Source organism: Denticeps clupeoides, chromosome 14 (genome assembly GCF_900700375.1).
Source record: "Denticeps clupeoides chromosome 14, fDenClu1.1, whole genome shotgun sequence".
In the NCBI taxonomy this organism is placed as follows: domain Eukaryota; kingdom Metazoa; phylum Chordata; class Actinopteri; order Clupeiformes; family Denticipitidae; genus Denticeps; species Denticeps clupeoides.
The window spans coordinates 19774241-19793792 of record NC_041720.1 but is presented as its reverse complement, the minus strand read 5'-3'; the positions used below and the strand labels follow the sequence as shown (position 1 = coordinate 19793792).

Genomic DNA, 19552 nt, shown 5'->3' with positions numbered 1-19552 from the left:
GTTTTGTTTGCAAAATACATTTGTAATGTTATTTCTCATAATTCAGACATCAGAAATGCAGCAAAGGCCTCCATGGTAGCATTTACATGCCCAGTATTTGTACTTGAGGAAAATCCACCAGATGTGAAGTAGATTAGTTCTTCACTGACCCCCCTCCCCCCATCTGGTTCCCTGCTCTGCACTACAGAAAAAGAAATCATTCTTTTTTTTTTGCTTTTTTTCTCAAAACATCCCCTCCCCTCTCAGCAGACAGGGGCACAGACTCAACATTCCCCAGGCAAAACAGATCCAGTTTTATGCTCAGAGTCAGGGAAGGGGGGCTGGAAGAGCAGAAGTGTCGGATCTTCTGGGTGTCCTGTGAATGGAAAGTCCTGAAAGAACTAACTAAATTTGGTGAGCCTTGATAAAAAAACATTTTCATTATGATGCTTTGGGTGTCTGTTGAGGTTCCACTGTTCCTATGCTGTTGTGTGTGGTCTGAACTAATGGTAAAGCTTTTATGTTTTCATTATAAGCAGGCTTCAAATTTTTGGAATAAAATGAACCAGATGGAAGTTGTTTTAGATTTAGATATGCATAAAATCAACAAATTGTTTTATGTATTGCTTATAATGTAGCATGCCTGGCATAGTGGCAATGGAATATATAACATGAATCTAATCTTAATGTCTATTAATTGTTGAATGTTTTTTTGTGGTTTATAATTCATATTTCTAGCCAGAATGTGCAAAAATTGTCTCATAAGATGCTTTTTATTTTGTACTATTGTACTAACTGTACATTACATGAAAGCTGAAACTATGGATATCTTGGTAAGTGGTAAGAATCCTTGGGGCCAAGGAGTCCATTTTTTCTGTGTTGTATGTGATTCAATGGGATGGCTTTGCTAATATCACATTAAGCATCTCTTCTGAATTTACATTAATACATTTATTGAAACAAGAAATAACTGTTTTCTAGTTATGTGCATAATGGCGAGGACAAACTAACTACCCACCAGCTTTTGTTAGTGTGTAATTATTTCTGACACTAGGAAGATGGTATTTCTTATCTATGTTTAAAATGTGAAGAGAAACAACATTGCAATTTTTTTCTAAATTATTTTAAAGCTGAAAACCTTGATTTAACACTGATCATGACATCATTTTGACCACGAATAAACATTGAAATGCCAACTGGGTTGGTATGCAGTTGTACTGTGTGTGTAGCACAGCATTCAGTGAATAAAGGGTTCACTCCATGCTGTATCTATGTTACCATCACATCAGTCAATAAGAATGAATGCTGTGCTATGCACTCCAGCACTAAACTGGCCTGACATTAAACTGCTGCTACATCTGTTTACATGAGCACAGTCTTCCAGACTGCATCTGAGGTCACTCTTAAGCAAATCAAAAGCACCAGGGATTGGGTGACGGGCGTGCAGCAGCTGAACCACCTCAGCCTGTGGCTTTAAAAGGAGTGAATGTGGCACATTGCACCCGCTGATGGCCTTTAGAACCCTGCACTGCTCACACATGTGCAGAAGAGAGAAGGTCCTCTCAGACAGGGTAAAGCCAATGGTTCTGAAAAGTGAACATTTTTAACATCTGAACCCCAAACTCAAATTTGCTTATGCAGCGGAAATTCCTGCATGGCAGCATGCTCTTACAGAGCTGGATCACATTACAAACGTGTCTCCAGATGCTGCAGGGTGCTGGGCTCTCTCTCTTTGAAGGAGGAGGGATAGGAATATGATGCATTGGATCTCTCGCTGTCTTTGTTAACTGTAGGCAAAAAGAGATTTATTTTGCCTTGTTAAAATGCTCCTATACTGGTGGTGCAGAACTGCTTTCTAAATCACTAGTGTAGCACAGCAATATTAATATTTCAAACATAATGCCACTTTGCCACTGTATCGCAGACTCATTGCAAAGTAAATTTTTCTCAAGCATAACTGACAAAATCTTAGCTCGAATAAAGGAATAAATGTTGGCATACATCATAAAACACATAAAGGATGAGGTTTAACAGCTGTATTATAAGTAGTGGAGCTCCAATCAATTCCTTATCAGGGTGTATGGATTTATGTGATCTTTTGGGGAATGAAATGAAGTCTTTTGTTGTGGGTGTTAGTCTTCTCGGCTATTCTTCTTTGATGTGATACATAGGATAAGAAATCTTTTGTTGGGTCTCTTCCAGCATCTGAGAAATAAACATTCTTAAGTAGAAGAGAGACATGTTGAATAACGACATTGTAAACTAGCAGCTTGGTTTACATTAGTCCAGCTCTTGCACACCATTTGAAACTTGTTCCTGCTGAGAACTGGATAGGGATCATGAGGTTCCAGGGGTACTTTTTATTAAGTAAATCACAAATGAAAGGTGGGGTGTTATATCAGGGGAAGTTATGAACAAAAAAGGAAGGGGAGGGAGCAAATGTGTAGTGTAGTTCTAGCTGTGTCATAACCCCTTTAGAGCATGGCACATGTATTACATCAGTTGGAGAAACTATTGCACTTGATGATAAGGTTTGTTCAGACTGAATCATTTGTTGAGAATAGAAGGCACCACAGTATTTGTATTGAAATCCTAGGATTGCACGGTGGGTCCCACCTTGTCTGTGCAGAGCTTGCATGTACTCCCCGTGATGGTGTCCAAAGATATGTACACTAAGAGAATTATTGAAAATGACTGTGCTTGTGAATGGTGTGTGAAACCTCTAGTGAGCTGCCCTGCCCTGAAACCAATGTGAGGTCATAGGATAGTATCAGGCACTAGATACCCTAGTATGTCACAACAGGGGTTGCAGTACACATGCGCAAGTGCACTAATAAAATGGAAAATAAAAAGGGGACGAGGCCCCAAACAAAAGTAGACAAAATAGGCTGGGCAGGCTAACAACAGAAACTGACATATTGGACTGGCCTCAGAGTCACACAGAAATACATATTCAGTGGTATGAAAAAGTGTTTACCGCCTCTCCCCCCATTAAAATGTAACTTAACAGTAGTTCATCACATCTGGTTTCTAGCCACACCCATTTCTAGTCTGATTACTTCTCAATTAAGAAATCACTTAAATAAGACCTGCCTGACAAAATGAGGTAGACAGAAAAAAAGATCCTCAAAAGCTAGACACCATGTCGAGATCCAAAGAATTCAGGAACGAAAAAGAACTCCAGAGAATCATGATCTTAAAAACCCTCCAATGTGGCTGAACTACAATTCTGCAAAGATGAGACGGCTATGAGTGCAGATTCATTGCACGTTATTGCAAATGAGTTGCAGTTGTTGCTAATAAGGGAGTTATTAAACCTAAGTTATTAGGTTTAAGGGGCAGTCACTTTGTCACACAAAGTTCTGAATTTTGATTTCTTCCTTAATAATAAAATCCTTCACTTAACCACATTTTGTGTTAACTTGTTGTCTTTGATTAGTATTTAACATTATTTGATAATCTGAAACATTTATGTTGTCTATGTGACTAACATAGAAAAAGGTAAGAAAACAGAGAGGGGCAAACACTTTTTCACACTACTGTATATGAATAGTGTGAGAATCCGTAGAGATGTGACCACTGGCCTTATACAGTGGGGACAATAGTTTTCCCACTGACATAGAATTAAGAGATCATTAAGCTTCATAATAAGCTTCATAATAATTCTTCTTTGCCGCTAATGTTATCAAAAGGCTCCCCCTCCCAACATCGCACTCATGGGAAGTTTCATTAAACAGGTCATTTTCTCATGCTCTGTTGCATTGGTTGACCTCTTACTTTGATGGTCCTCTGGTGTGACAGAGGGGTAAATCTCTCCAAGCCAGAGTCCGCCCACCTGAAGTCCGCACTAATTCCCCCGGATGATGTCTTCTCTTGGTCTTCTTGGTCTCTAATGCCATGTCTGTGTGAGGTTCACACACAAACACATGACATGATGAAAGGGAAATGAGCTTGATGTAGAGAAGAAAAATTGCCTGAAAAACATAGACAAAACATAGACAACCATTGCTCTGTTACATTAAGTAGAAAAAACAAAAACAAGATTATACAGAAAATACAGAAACAAGAACTTATTATTCTGCTGAAATGTATTTGTCTCTACTGTATAGTCTATGTATAGACACCAACAACTGGAAATAAATTCTGTGTTCTGATTCTGATTTTAGGTCAGGATGTGGAGACACTGGACATTGGGGGCTTTTCTCTGTGTGGTCATTGCAATGCCCATATGCTGTCAGACTACAGAATGGGGTTCGGGAGAAACACCAGAGAAGGGCATAACAAGCAATGGCAATATCTTAACCACACAAAGGATCGTTGATGATCCAAAGAGTGATGGCACTCTGAGCCGGACCAGTTCCTATTTTGAGATGACCCCTGACAACACAAATGACTGCTCGGCCCATTTTTACACTAACCAGGTATGGGCCCGTAACCTAAGGGCCTACAAGGAGGAGCTTAATTACCTGAAAGCCATACAGCTTGGCAACCAGGCTGTGGTAGAGAACTTGATGCAGTTTGTAGGTGCTGAGATGGCTGAGCAAAGCTACCAGGAAGTGATTCATGACAACGTTGTTGGCATTAAGGAGGACCTGGTCAGCTGCTCTGAGGTGGTACAAAAAGCAGAAAAAGAACTTCAGAGCCAGCTAGAAGGAGACAACCTGGAAGCTACATTTGCAATTCATCAGTGAGTATCTCCATCTGAGACAGAATTCATGTAGGGGCACTTCATTAAAATGTTTCTACATTTTAAAAAAATTTACAGTAAATGGTCGCCAAAATACTGTTGTACACAGAGTCTCACAACTTTTATCAAACTGCTAAAGCTATAGTATAAAATTATTAGCATTAGTATTTATTAACAATAAAACCAAAATGTTTTGGTTTAATATGGGGCAGTGGTGGCCTAGAAGTTAAGGAAGCGGCCCTCTAATCAGAAGGTTGCCGGTTCGATTCCCGATCCACCAAGGGGCCACTGAGGTGCCACTGAGCAAAGTATCGTCTCCACACACTGCTCCCAGGGTGCCTTTCATGGCTGCCCACTGCTCACTAAGGGTGATGGCTTAAAAGCAGAGGACACATTTCATTGTGTGCACCATCTTGCGTGCTGTGTATCACAATGACAATCATTTCACATTCATTTAAATATTGTGGCAACATAATACAGAATTGTAAATGACAAAGAGATACTATTAATTAGACACTGGCTTACATCTCCAGTGGCTGGGTTCAAAAGATAAAGATGTAAGATTCAATTATAAACATGTGAGAGAACTGATGTTACATTCATTTAAATCTAAAGTAATGCATGGGACTGTTTGTCAGTGTAGTTGTGAAAGTGATGTGTTTTGTGAAGTGAAGTGTTTTGGTCATTGTGATACACAGCATAGCACAGTGCATACACAGTGCAACTGGAGGCAGTGGTGGCCTAGCGGTTAAGGAAGTGGCCCTGTAATCAGAAGGTTGCCGGTTCGTATGCTGATCTGCTGAGGTGTCACCGAGCAAGCTTCATAATAATTCTTACAGGGTGGTGGTTTAAATGCAGAGTACAAATTTAACTTGAAATTGCATTTAGCCCATCACATTTACATTTACAGCATTTATCAGACGCCCTTATCCAGAGCGACTTACAATCAGTAGTTACAGGGACAGTCCCCCCCTGGAGCAATTTAGGGTTAAGTGTCTTGCTCAGGGACACAATGGTAGTAAGCGGGATTTGAACCTGGGTCTTCTGGTTCATAGGCGAGTGTGTTACCCACTAGGCTACTACCACCCTACCACCCATCACCTTTTGTGAGCAGTGTCAAGCCACAAAAAAAATAAAAAATAAAATGCAGATTTCTAAAGGTTTTTTTTTTTGTTAAAATACCATTCATTGTCAGAATGGCTAAACAGAATATAAACATTTAACATTATTTTAAAATGATAAAAAAAACTATTGAATAATGGATCTGGATACCTTTCAGTAATGAGAATTCACTGGGATTATGTGTTTAATTATCCCTAATTAAAAACATGCATCCCTACAATATCCTTTGATTTCTTTATAAAATGAGTTACTATTAATAACATATTGTAATCAAAATAATGAAATCAACTGAAACATTTGAAAACTGACAAATATTGCAATATATTGCAAATGTATGGGAACTACGTATATTATTAACTTCATAGTATATATTGACTTCATAGTCACATAGATCAGCACAGCACTATTCATTGAAAGCTGATTTTCCCAGTAAACCAGCGCAAAGTAACTTTTTAAAATTTGTTTATTTTCTGTTGATCTAATAAAATATCAGTTAATACACCATACATGCACCATGTCCCAGAATAGAAGCCTGAAAAAAATTGTCAAAATTTGCCAGGCCTGCCCATGGAACCTAGTTTTCTGGTTTCCATATGATGAGTGGAAGGGAACGCAGACGTTCATGTTTGCCCCTTCCAGGCCCCTGAAAATCATTCTTCACTGAGAGCCCACCCTCTCGACCCCCACCCCGCTGCCTCATCTCCTACTTCTCCTTCTCAGCCTCTGCATTTTTTGTCTCCCTGTGAAAGAGTCAGAGAGGGTTCCCAGGCATTTGAAGACATGTTCCGTGCAACAGCAGACATGGCCAGCCAGCTGGAGAGTTCTGCTCGAGTTCTGCAGGTGGCACTAACCCAGCAGCTGAGGAAGAGCCTAAAAAAAGTCTGAGCATGCACCCCAGGTCTTCTCATGTGCTTTATGTGTTCTAGTCTCTGTTGATGCTAAGATACAGAGAAACACAGTATGATTGGGGTAATAATATTAATGAATGGAGTGTGTACAGCTGATAATTAACCTGTTGAATTGAAACATTAATACATGGGTTATATTGACAATTAAACATACAAAAATGTAAGCATAAATGTTATAGCAACTCAAATATTGTCTTGAATATATTGTATGTTTGTTTTATTCCTGAGAAATATGTGAATTGGTGCACCGAATGTGAATCCAATACATGTTTTTACTAATTGTGTACATTGTGCTAAATGGGATTTGTTTAAATAATATACATTAAGACTGAAATAGGAAACGTCATCATATTATGAAATGTAAATATTTTTAAATATATCTTTTTCCAATCATTCAACCTTTATTTAGCTCCCTCTATCTGTGATCGACTGTAGTAGCAACGATTTGAACCATTGTTCACTGTTCATTACAGAGCATGGAAAATAAATATATTTTTTATGTATTATACAGACATGATATTTATTTAGTTATTTTAATGCAGAATATCAAGTAATAATATCGTATTTATGAATAGAATAATTTGTGTCGGTTTGTGATCATGTGAAGGTAAATCCGGTGTTTGTTGGGGTAATGCCCCGCCTCTGTCCAGTGACGTCATTGATGGGCGTGAGCGCGCAGCGGGAGACCCAAGAGGAGGAAGCGAAGCGCTCCGCTCAGTTTGCTCAGCATCACTCTCCGCTACTTTCAACTTCCTCCCATCATTCGAGGTTTGACCTGATTGTAGAGATATTTTATTTCACATTCTCTTCTGATCTGCTCGGCCTTTTGAACTTGGAAGTCGCGCGTATTTCGGCTTGTTTATTTTGTCACCATTCCGTATTACAACACTTTTAAAACAACCTGTGGCGGAGCGACCCCGCCCTGCCTTTGAAATGGGGTTAAGAGCCGAAACGCAGTGAGTAAGATCAAGATGATAGTGATGATGATAATGATGATGCTGAAGTGGTGGAGTTGCGTGTAAGCCGAGTAGAGGTGATGGACCCCGTCCCGCAGCACCTGTTCTCGGTGAGGACCACCCTTCTCTGCGTCCTGCTCCAACACGCCGGTGAGTCCAGGTCATTCGAGGTGGAAATGTAACTGATGAAGGTCATGAGGAGAAGATAGGACTGATTAACTGTCTGCTGACATCATCAGGTAAAATTACGTGCGCGCCAGCGTTTTTAACGCAACGCAGCGGACTTCAGAATCCCCCCAAAGCGGCCGGGGACGGTGAATGAATATGAAAAAATATTTTTAATGGTTTTTAGTTTAAAGGGAAAGTTTGTTAATGTAACGGTGTCTCTAATTCTCGGATTATCTATTATTTTATTGGACTAGTCAACTGCCAACGAAACTGTTCCAGTGCGATTTCAAGCTAATCAATTAACAACCAACTGATGCGCCATTAACGATATTTAACTGGCCATAAACAACTTAACATTTTCACACAGAATCAGTATTGAGTTAATGAGTTAAATTAAATTTACGTTTCTTTAAATTTAGTCTTTTGTTCTGTTGTGAATATAAACTATGACCCAAATCTCATTTATTTGTCCTGTCCTCTCTTTAGTTCGACAGATGTCGTTTAAAATTCTGCTTGTGCATACTATTTCACTTTCCTTGTTTATATTGAAAGTCAGGAAGAGGTTGTAGGACAGAAAGGACCTGTTTGATTTATGCATTTTATGCATTGACTTTATTTTTTAAAGTAGTTACTCTTAATCTTTAAATCATGTCCAAGTTACATGCTCCGCATCATTTTGACCTTGGTAGATGTCTGAGAACAAAGAAGACCCCCCAAGACACAATTGTTATTTGAATCACAATTTTCAGAAAGGGATTAGGAAATGTGCAAAACCCTTATGTTGTGTACATTATGAAATATAATTTCTGGACATATTTTCTGCACATATTTCTGGATTGTCCTCCCTTCAATAGTCTAGTCTTCCACATTACTCTGTGTAAACTGTATTATGTTGATATATTAGAATTAAGTTAGGACGTTCTCCTTCACATCTGAATGCAGCCTCGCCTGTCACTTTGTCACCTGGGCTGTGCTGCCATGGCGGTCTCCCACCACCGTGACCATTGCGTCACGGTTCAGTGTCGCGTCTGGATCTCACACTAAATTATACATTGAGGCAATGTTTATCCAGTCAGGCGAGAAATGTGACGAGTTCAAATCAGATTGTCTTCGGTTCCAGACTGCTGCGTTCTAATGGTTTCATAGGCAAACCTGTTTATTTATTTACCTATTTATTTATTTACATTTTAATTTGTTGTTTCTGTGACCTGATATGACCGACCATGTGCAACCTGCAGATTAAGTTGTCCTTTAGGACTGTCTTCTGCTTCTAAAAATGATTTTCAACCGTTTTCCAGGTTTCCCATTACAGTCCCCCGTGCAGTTTGAAAATTTGCCTTGTTAATTGCAAGGCGCCACCTGTGTGGCTCCTAGCTGTAATGAAGTGGCACTATGTTAAATGAGTAAATCCCACAGGCCTCCTCAGTCGCAAAGCACAGCCAATCAGAGTTCTGGTCTCACCACTCTGCCCAGGCTACAATAACCCATTGGCTGGCCTGACCCACTGATGGGGCACATGCAGAATTATTTGCTAGCCCCAGAACCAGGATGCAGGTTGACCAGCATGTTAGCCAGATGTTAGCTGTGAATGAAATTCTGAAATGAAGGCAGCAGGCAGATGGATGGAGGCAATAGGAAGAGATGTCTGCAGGCCTAATGGAAATGAGGAGAGAGGAGCAACATGCAAATTCATCTGTCTGCAGAGAACATCACCAATATGCGATGTTTGTCTGTCTGTCTGTCATCAGATGTGTCGATCTGCATGTCACTTTATCCTAATACCTTCCACTCCCACTCAATTAAATCAAGTCTCCGGTCTCATGTCATACTCACTAACGGAATCCGCCTCCAGTCTGATGTGTGACAAAAAAAAAAGCAATCGGGACCTTTGGTTAACGCCCCAAAGGTGAAATTTTAAACCACAGGGACTCAGACAGATTAATACCTGTCTGCATATCTTGTCTGCTTCCTTCTGCTCTTATTCACATTAACGGCAAACATGATAAAAGGCTGCTTCCACATTTCATTTCCTAACAAGAGATATCATTTTATTTGTGCCTTATTCTTAACACAGGAAATAAATGTGATGTAAAACCTCTGAATACAGATATTCATCTCAGCACCAAGATGTAGATTAAATACATTTATTACAGATTTTATTGGAGAGTAAATAGATACAGTGACTATAAAGTTATGTTAGTATATTGATGAGGCTGATCAATGCATTTTGTTGTATTAGATACAAGCTAAATAAGAAGCTTTCTTCATACTTTAAGGTATAATAATATACATTTTTGTTTGCCTGACATAGTTTACAATACAAGCCCTCAGATGCAAAAAATAATCACTTGTATTTGCCCTGCGTACTTCCCAAAATCCTATTCTCAGAAATTACTGAGTGAATTATAAGATATGATCCATTTCATCATGTTAAGTGAAAGTGAAGTGATTGTCATTGTGAATCACTGCAGCACAGCTAATGGAGCACACAACAAAATGTGTCCTCTATCTTGGTGAGCAGTGGGCAGCCATAAAAGGTGCCTGGGGAGCAGGGTGTGGGGACGGCACTTTGCTCAGTGGCACCTCGGCGGATCGGGATTTGAACCGGCAACCTTCTGATTATGGGACCACTTCCTTAACGGCTAGGCCACCACTGCCCCTGCCCCAAAGCTATTCCCAGGCAGGCTCTCATCCAAGTACTAACCAGTCCCAACCTTCCTTAGCTTCCGATATCAGACAAGATCAGGCATTCTTTTGCTGGTATGGCCGTAAGCCGTAAGCCATAAATATATTAAAAATAATGAGGGTCAGGCATCTACTGTGCATAAATCATTTTGTGTTTGTCCCGTACAGTATTTACAGTATTCAGTAATGAGAAGACACACTCACATGCTGAAGATGAACTCTTCAAAAAGCTCTTCATTGGATACAACAAGTGGTCCAGGCCAGTGCCCAACACCTCAGATGTGGTCATTGTCAAGTTTGGGCTCTCCATAGCCCAGCTGATTGATGTGGTGAGTGAGTTATCCAAAAGATAAACATGAATTACAGAATTATTTAAAATTGTGTTTACAGTAACTGGAAAATTATTTCATACAGTGTACAGTTGTATTTCATACAGCATAATTTTTACACACAGGGTTTGAATTAACTTGGAGAAATAACCACAGACCTTCTGTGCCTGTAGGCTTCCTCAAATTCTTATAAGACAGACTTGATTTTGTTGCCTGCATTTCCCAGCCATGAACTGCCAAATTGTCTACCTTCAAACCATGAAGCTTTGTCTGCTGCACTAAACATGAGAGGAAAGTTGAACAGTCCCTGACAAAAGTCTTGTTGCTTATTTATTTGTATAAACACCTGCTTTTACGATGACTTTTAATTAATCAGTTGGTGTTAGAAATAGCTCATATGAAAAGCTAAACCAAATGATGTTTAATGCATTGAAATGAATTAATTTCACTGAAAAAAAATGATCACTTAATCAAGACAGAAAGGTCCAATTTTGGCAAGACAAAAGATTTGTCGCTTATATAAAAATTTAACACATTTCCTGCAAATACAAAAATATGTCAGCAAATTAAGTAGTGTTGCTGTGAGATCCAAATTTAATATCTTGTATGACTTCCATGAGCTTGAAAGACTGCATCCATGAGGTTTGGCAAGGATTCATACAATTTATTGATGAAGTCATCAGGAATAGCAAAGAAAGCAGTCTTGCATGCCCCACAGAGTTCATCATTATTCTTTGGTTTCCTCTTTTGCTTCCTCTTTCATCCTACCCCACACTTGCTCAATGATGTTCATGTCTGGTGACTGGGCTGGCCAATCCTGGAGCATCTTGATCTTCTTCGCCTTAAGGAACTTTGATGGAAGTATGTGATGGAGCACCATCCTGCTGCAGAATTTGGCCTCTTTCATGGTTGGGAATATAAAAGGTAGATTTCTTGGTATTTCAGACTAGTGATGTTGCCTTCCACCCTTCAGATCTCTCGCACACCCTCATACTGGATGTAACCCCAGGCCATGATTTTTCCGCCACCAAATTTAACTGTTTTCTGGGTGAATCTCAGATCCATAAGGGCTCCAGTAGGTCTCCTGCAATATTTGTGGCGACTGTGGTGTAATTCAACAGAAGATTCATCTGAAAAATCTTCTGCCACTTTTCCATCTTTTTAGCAGGCTGTGGACCTTGGCAAATGCCGACATGGTTTTTCAATTGACTTTTGTTTAGTGCTGGCTTCTGGGCCCTGATTTGACCATGGAGGCCAATTCGAGACAGAATCCGACAAACTGTTCTGGTTGACACTTCAGGTGACCAGGTCTTGTGGCGCTCTGCTGCAAAATGGGCTGGTCTTGAATTATCGAGCCAACAAACGGTCCTCTTGAGCAGTTGTATTGCAGGGTCTGCCTGACCTGGGCTTGTCAGAAACGTCTCCAGTCTCTTCAACATTGATAATCAACATTTTAGTCTGTGAATCTTAGGCATGTTTGCAGAGGTCTAGTTACAGTTGATGTGAAGGCCTAGTGTACTGGGGTTCTTTTTATACACACCTGAGAGGTGAAGCTCATATGACAAGGCGACAAAACTTATGTCTTTGCAAAAATTGACTCAATGGGCTTCTCCAAGCTTTGAATATTAGAATTTGACAGTTTTGTTTTGCACTGAAACATTATTTACAAAAGCTGTTGGGAATAAAATGATCCATTTCTTGGAAAAAAAATCTTGATTAAAAATATATTTCATCAGCACTTGAGGTCATTTTGTACACAAGCGACAAAACTTTTGTCAGGGACTGTAGTTGTAATGTTGTGTGGTCTTGAATCCCTTAATTGGACAGTCAATTTTTATGAACATCAGATTTTAATAGTCTCTACTAAAGACAATAAGTAGCCATATAACTGCATTCAATACCATTACAAACAATAAGCATACTGTTAATATAGTTTATATTATATGTATGGATGATGTCAAAGACAATTGTGTCTAGTAGTGTTAAGCCACCCAAATGGAAATACTATATACATGATCCATAAAAATGTTTTAAAAATGTAAATACAGTAAATACAGTAGCAAATTTAATTTACTCATTACTGTTGACATCTAACCAGGAGTGGTCTTCATGGAAGAGTTGCAGTCTAAAGCCAATACCTTGGGAACAAGGCCAAATGCATGAAAACATAGAAACTGTGTTCTAGGAAAATGACAGCAGGTGATCAGGACTGAGTCAAAAAGTTAAATATTTGGCTATGAAGGACCAGACATCAGTACAATAATGAGTGCCTGCAGGCAACAATGGTGGAGGTTCCTTGGGAGTTTGGGCTGCAGTTCTTCAAATGGGGTTTAAAATTTGGTTAGGATTAAAGGTGTCCTCAGTGCTCAGAAATCCACAAATAAATTAAGAGTCAGAAGGACTTGAGGAGGCCTATTTGCCCAAGTTGGTAAATTATTTTGCAAAAGGTAACTCAAGAGTGAGCACTTTTCACAGATTATTTGACATGCCACATAGCACCCAAAGGGTGTCAGTACCATGTCAGTGTCAGTGCCATTAAGGCAGAGTGGATTCAGCGCATGTGTTAATTTCAAGCAGCCCTTCTGGATCATTAACCAACACCCATCATGTCTGGTGCTTCATCGAATATTTAAATCAGTTTTATGAGCAAGTGTAGATAAGATGACAAAAACTACTGCCTATTTATTAAAAAGGACCAAGATAATGTAAAATTCTCCAAAATATAAAAGATGCACTCAATAAAGCAAATTAGTTAGTTTTCATTTGTGCAAGTTGAACTGGACTGGTGCTGGTATAGAGCTGGTCTGATTTCTCACATCACAACGACCATATCTGGCCCAGAGGCCTCCGAATCATGGGAATGATTGGATTATGATGATTTATGGTTATAGTCAAGTCCATAATCCTTAGTTAAACTTGGCTATTGTCTGTGTCCTGACTCTCTACTCATCTGATCTGAGGGTTAAATATGCAAAAATATGCCCAACTCTTGAAGTATATATGCTTTCCCCAGATCATGTACCAGATTAAAAAGTTAACCATCAAGATATTAAATTTATGATGCATTTAGGATCAGTGTGACCTTCAAAAATCAAAAGCTCTCTTCTGTCCAACATTGTGATTCATCCAACTCTCACTTATCTCTTTGGCCTATGCTTTGAAGGATGAGAAGAACCAGATGATGACAACCAATGTGTGGCTGAAACAGGTGGGTCTGGCTAATTCCTGGTCAGGGGGTGTTCCACCAATCCATCCTGTTCCACCTCCTTAATCAATTATTCAGAAAGTAAAGACCAAATCTGTTTCGTATGCTTCATTCATCATGCAAAAAAAAAAAAACATCTTTATTATCAATATAGGAATGGAATGACTACAAACTGAGATGGAAGCCATCGGATTATGACAATGTGACTTCCATCAGGGTTCCATCTGAGCTCATCTGGGTACCAGACATTGTGCTGTATAACAAGTAAGAGACACAGAACAGATTCTAATGATCATTTAAACTTTAAACAGCAGATTAACAATTGTGTAATGCTCTCCTGTGATCAGGAGATCACAATTTGAACCCAGTCTGCTGCTGCCATCTGCTGTTCACTGCGGTTTCTTTTGTAACAAGGTCACTTCCTTATCCACTAGGTCACCGTGGCTGTTCCCTTATTATCATTTATTTTCAATGAGTTCTTTTTATAAATGATACTAGAGATAAATGATAATTTTATCAGGTCATTAATGCTCCAAGACTTTATCAATGATCAACTTTAAATTAAATGATCTTTAAGCACTTTACTGCTTTAGTGATAAAGATCTGACTGATAATTAGATAGATTAGATGCTATTTTGTTTTGAGCCAAAAAAAATTTCTCTGGCCTTGAACTGAGCGATCATATCATTGTATATCATCTGCAAAAAAATGTTCAGGTTCTATAAGCCTGACAACTTAAAAAAAACAAACAAAAAAAGTGGGAAATTTACATTGTCACGGCAGAAAGTGGACAATACAAGATAAGAGTAGCAAAAAATAAATAGCTTAGAGAATTTTCGGACTGTCTAATATATACCAATAGTCTAGAAGTGAAAAAAAAACAGTGGATGAGAGTATTAAAAATGCCTGTATATACATAAAATGAATCTTTTTATATCAGATGAAGTCAGTGAGAGTAGAGTAAGAGAAATTATGCACAATAAGTGCCAGTGACAGTGTAAGCAATGATAATACTACTAGAGGTGTTCATGATAATACTGGTAGTTTTTTTCACAAATTTTCCCAAAACATTTACAAGTAGCAGAGAACATGGCTAGTGTTGGCCTAGCGCGGGGCAGTGGTGGCCTAGCGATTAAGGAAGCAGCCCCGTAATCAGAACCTTGCCGAATCCCGATCCGCAAAGGCCATTGAGGTGTCACTAAGCAAAGCACATCCCCACACACTGCTCCCTGGGCACCTGTCATGCCTGCACATTGCTCACTCAGGGTGATGGGTTAAATTCAGAGGACAAATTTCACTGTGTGCACCGTGTGCTGTGATGCTGTGTATCACAAGTAACAATCAAGTCTTTGAGTTTGTTGCTCCAGTAAAAAAAGAAATGTATTAATGTTGAAAACAATTCTTCATGGTATAACTGGCACGGTACCAGCGCGGGACCAGAACGTGAGCACATGTTCGATGAAACAAGAAAACCCGCAAGGAGGCAGGTAAGTTTCCTCTGGTTTAATATGCGAATGAGAGCCGGCATGAGCTGCAACACCACACAAATATTGTCGTTCGCGTTTTAGGTTGAATTGGGGAAAGAAACAGTTGGGAAGAGTTGATAGATAAGAAGACAAGTAGGATAAATCTTACGGGTTGAGGTGGAGAAGGAGCCGAGTTGAATTGATGAATGCCAATCAATGACTGAGCGGCTGGCAGTGGCCATTTTGCCAATTTATAGAAGTCACGATACCTCATCTCCGTGTTGCTCCCGGTCACATGTATGCAATCACGTGACAATAACAAACTTACTCATCAACTGAAGCAGGACACATGCAGCCTGGATCAAAAACAGTGTAGCTCAAAACTGGAAGTGTTCAGACAAGCTTGGAAAGAGAGTCTCATCAAATATCAAAAGCTCTTTCCTCTGCTAGGGTGGTAGTAGCCTAGTGGGTAACACACTTGCCTATGAACCAGAAGACACAGGTTCAAATCCCATTTACTACCATTGTGTCCCTGAGAAGACACTTAACCCTAAATTGCTCTGGGGGTCTGTCCCCTGTAAATATTAATTGTAAGTCGCTCTGGAAAAAGGCGTCTGATAAATGCTGTAAATGTAAACTTTTATTTAACATTGCTAAATTAACAAGATTTTAACTGCACTAATTGATTACTAAGACACTAAGATAAATCAAATGATTTAGAGAATTTTTTTAAGTCATATTGAAGATAACTACACTTATCTTTCTGAGGACTTAACTGATCAATCAGTAACTATGCTTTATTTCTTTTCCCTGATTACACTTTCTGAACTTGTCTCCTCAGTGAAGCCATCAATCTGCTAAAATATTTAAGGAGCTGTTACCTGCTTTAGGTGAAGCACTTTTGGTATTAATTTTCTCACCCATTGTTCTTAGCTATGTTCCTATATCCCTTAAAACAGCCATTATAAAAGTATTACTAAAGATTATGATCATAACTGAAGTGAAACTGAGTGGAGTGCAAATGACTCTCCCCTCACATGCTGGTTTAGTTTGCAATGTCGGGACCCAGTACCCAGGGAGATGCTTTTTTATATCGGAGGGCAACAGGTATAGGGAATCAGTGTTCGAGGTGTCCTCATCAGGTGTTCCATGCCCTCACGGGATCTGCTGTGAAACCTTCCTTTAATAATGGGATTTTGTCAAATTACAGACCAATTTCTAAACTTCCATTTATGTTCAAAACAATATATCAATAACTGTACTCATAAAAAATGTCAGAGCTTCCATGGTTAGCTTCTGACCTTTCTTCAAATATAAAGCTAACCAAACTAAAAGCATAGACACAACATAAAAGTGATTATTATTATCATTGTGACTGCACACCTCACAACAAAATGTGTCCTTTGGATTTAACCTGCCACTATGTGAGCAGTGGGCAGCTATAAATATCACATGGGGAGCAGTGTGTGGGGACAGTACCTTGCTCACCTTGTGGACAGGTGTCCACAAGGTGAGCAAGGTCACTTCCTTATCCACTAGGTCACCGTGGCTGTTCCCTTATTTAATATCTAAGTAAAATTATGTATATTTCTGACCTTGGTGGATTTTAGAAATTTCTAAATAAATCCAAATTTGTTTTATTATCCAGAATTATTAAATATGTATTTTACACATTCTTCCTGAGAAAATAACTGTTCAAAGAAATTGCTGGCAGCCAAATTACCATGCCAATTGTACATCTGCACTTTATATCACCACCATTGGTTATTGGTTATGTTTTATTATAATCTCACATTTTATAATAATCATACATCTCCTTCCATGCAGTGCTGATGGGGAGTTTGCTGTGACCCATATGACCAAAGCGCACCTCTTCTACACTGGCAAAGTGCGCTGGGTTCCACCAGCCATCTACAAGAGCTCCTGCAGTATCGATGTCACATTCTTCCCATTCGACCAGCAGAACTGCAAGATGAAGTTTGGCTCATGGACATACGACAAAGCCAAAATTGACCTTGAACGCATTGAGAATACTGTAGACCTGAAGGACTACTGGGAGAGTGGTGAGTGGGCCATTGTCAATGCCGTGGCCACCTACAACACCAAGAAGTATGACTGCTGCCACGAGATCTATGTTGACATCACATACTACTTTATCATCCGTCGTCTGCCACTATTCTACACCATTAACCTCATCATCCCCTGCCTGCTCATCTCCTGCCTGACTGTGCTGGTCTTCTACCTGCCATCAGACTGTGGTGAAAAGATCACTCTCTGCATCTCTGTGCTTCTCTCACTCACTGTTTTCCTGCTACTCATCACTGAAATCATCCCTTCTACCTCTCTGGTCATACCACTCATTGGCGAGTACCTGCTCTTCACCATGATCTTCGTCACTCTGTCCATTGTCATCACTGTCTTTGTGCTCAACGTGCACCACCGCTCACCTGGCACACACAAGATGCCACGCTGGGTCCACACTGTGTTCCTGGACCTCATCCCACGCTGGCTGTTCATGCAGCGGCCAGCTCCAGACAGCAGGAGACGCCGGACTCTGTTCCACCTGCAGCAGCGGCAGCGGCTGAACCGGCAGCGACGGGAGTTACATCTGCAGGGACTTGTGCCCAGCACCACGCCCTGCCTCAACACCTCAGCCACCTGGTTCCGGGGTGCCGCAAACTTTCCTGTGGTGGAGGACCAACAGAGACCCTGCTGCTATGAGGATTTGGAACTGGGGGCCATCTCCTCCGCTTTCTCACTCTCCTTCCAACCCGCCTCCCCACCCCCAACAGGTTCAACTCCACCTTCACTGCAGAAGTACTATCCCTCTTCCAGATTGGATGGGGGTGTGGCTGACAGGCTGCTGTGTCAGGGAAGGGTGAATGCCACACAACGCCCGACGCAGGGAGAGGCCCTGGAAAATCACAAAGGCTTTCCACTGTCACCCAGTATCCTGCGTGCGCTGGAGGGGGTGCATTACATCGCAGATCACTTGCAGGCAGAGGATGCAGACTTCAGTGTGAGTTTTTGGGATGCTATCAACAAAACAGTTACATATGCTCAAAAAAATAGTTTCTTTGAAAATACAACACTGAATACAGAAATGTAAGGATACAAATATTTTCTAGTAGCTGCAGTATTTCACTTCCATTCCATGTTTTCTTTAATGCAGTTTTATGATTGCTAATAAATTATGATTATTTTAAGTTACATCACACTGCTAAAACTGAAATAATCTGATTAAAAAAAGCTAAAGTGGCTGTTGTTCTTCTTCACAGGTCAAGGAGGACTGGAAATATGTTGCCATGGTGATCGATCGAATCTTCCTGTGGATGTTCATAATCGTGTGCCTGCTTGGCACCATAGGGCTATTCTTACCACCCTGGTTAGCAGGAATGATCTAGTGGGTGAAGCTTAAACCCACTATTGTGAAAGATCCCTCTCCAGTTCACCTACTGAGAGACGAATAGGGAGGACCAGAAAGATTTCTGAGCTGCAATGAACACTGATAAATGTGCACAGCCACTTTGTCGAGACAGCATGGATCTAGAGCTCGACACACCATTCCAGGATTCTCACTTATAATATATAAATGATCATTTCTTTTTTTAAATAATTAGAAATATATAATTAACTATATGCAGGCTTGTTTGAAATGTTCTGATGCTGACTGTGTGTTTGTGTGTGTGTGAGAGAGACAGACATAGAGAGAGAGAAAAAGTGCCATGACACAGGTACTCATTTTATTTAATCTTTCATGGAGAATGTTCATTCCTGACCTGAGATGAAATCTATATAACAGTCTGTTTATAAGAGCACCTTACAGTCACAGCAGGTTAAGACATTAGTTCTACTTTATATTTTACTAAGTATTTTTATGTGTCATGATGTTGCTTGTTATGTCATGTTTCTCTGAGGGGTTAAAAATGGCTCCCTTTTAGGACCTCAAAAACGAATGTCTGCCCAGAACATCAATAAATGTGTGAGAAATAACTTTTTTGAGTGTTGTTGATTAGCAATTGATTCTGCGCATGATGTAACAGCCAG

The 19552-nt window shown here is 39.9% G+C and overlaps 1 protein-coding gene across 2 annotated transcripts; it reads left to right on the top strand.

Annotated features, from left to right (window-relative positions):
• The first annotated feature begins 262 nt into the window (after positions 1-262).
• On the top strand, positions 263-19486 carry chrna2b (cholinergic receptor, nicotinic, alpha 2b (neuronal)). Of its 2 annotated transcripts, XM_028953404.1 has the most exons (8): positions 263-393; positions 4146-4666; positions 6540-7802; positions 10674-10834; positions 13998-14042; positions 14194-14303; positions 17333-18524; positions 18784-19486. In XM_028953404.1, the coding sequence occupies exons 3-8, from the start codon at positions 7733-7735 to the stop codon at positions 18907-18909; spliced, it is 1704 nt and encodes a 567-aa protein (XP_028809237.1). In that variant the 5' UTR covers positions 263-393; positions 4146-4666; positions 6540-7732; the 3' UTR covers positions 18910-19486. The 2 variants fall into 2 exon arrangements, with proteins under 2 accessions (XP_028809237.1, XP_028809238.1); XM_028953405.1 differs by lacking the exons at positions 263-393; positions 4146-4666 and having other exon boundaries at positions 7429-7464.
• Positions 19487-19552: the final 66 nt, after the last annotated feature.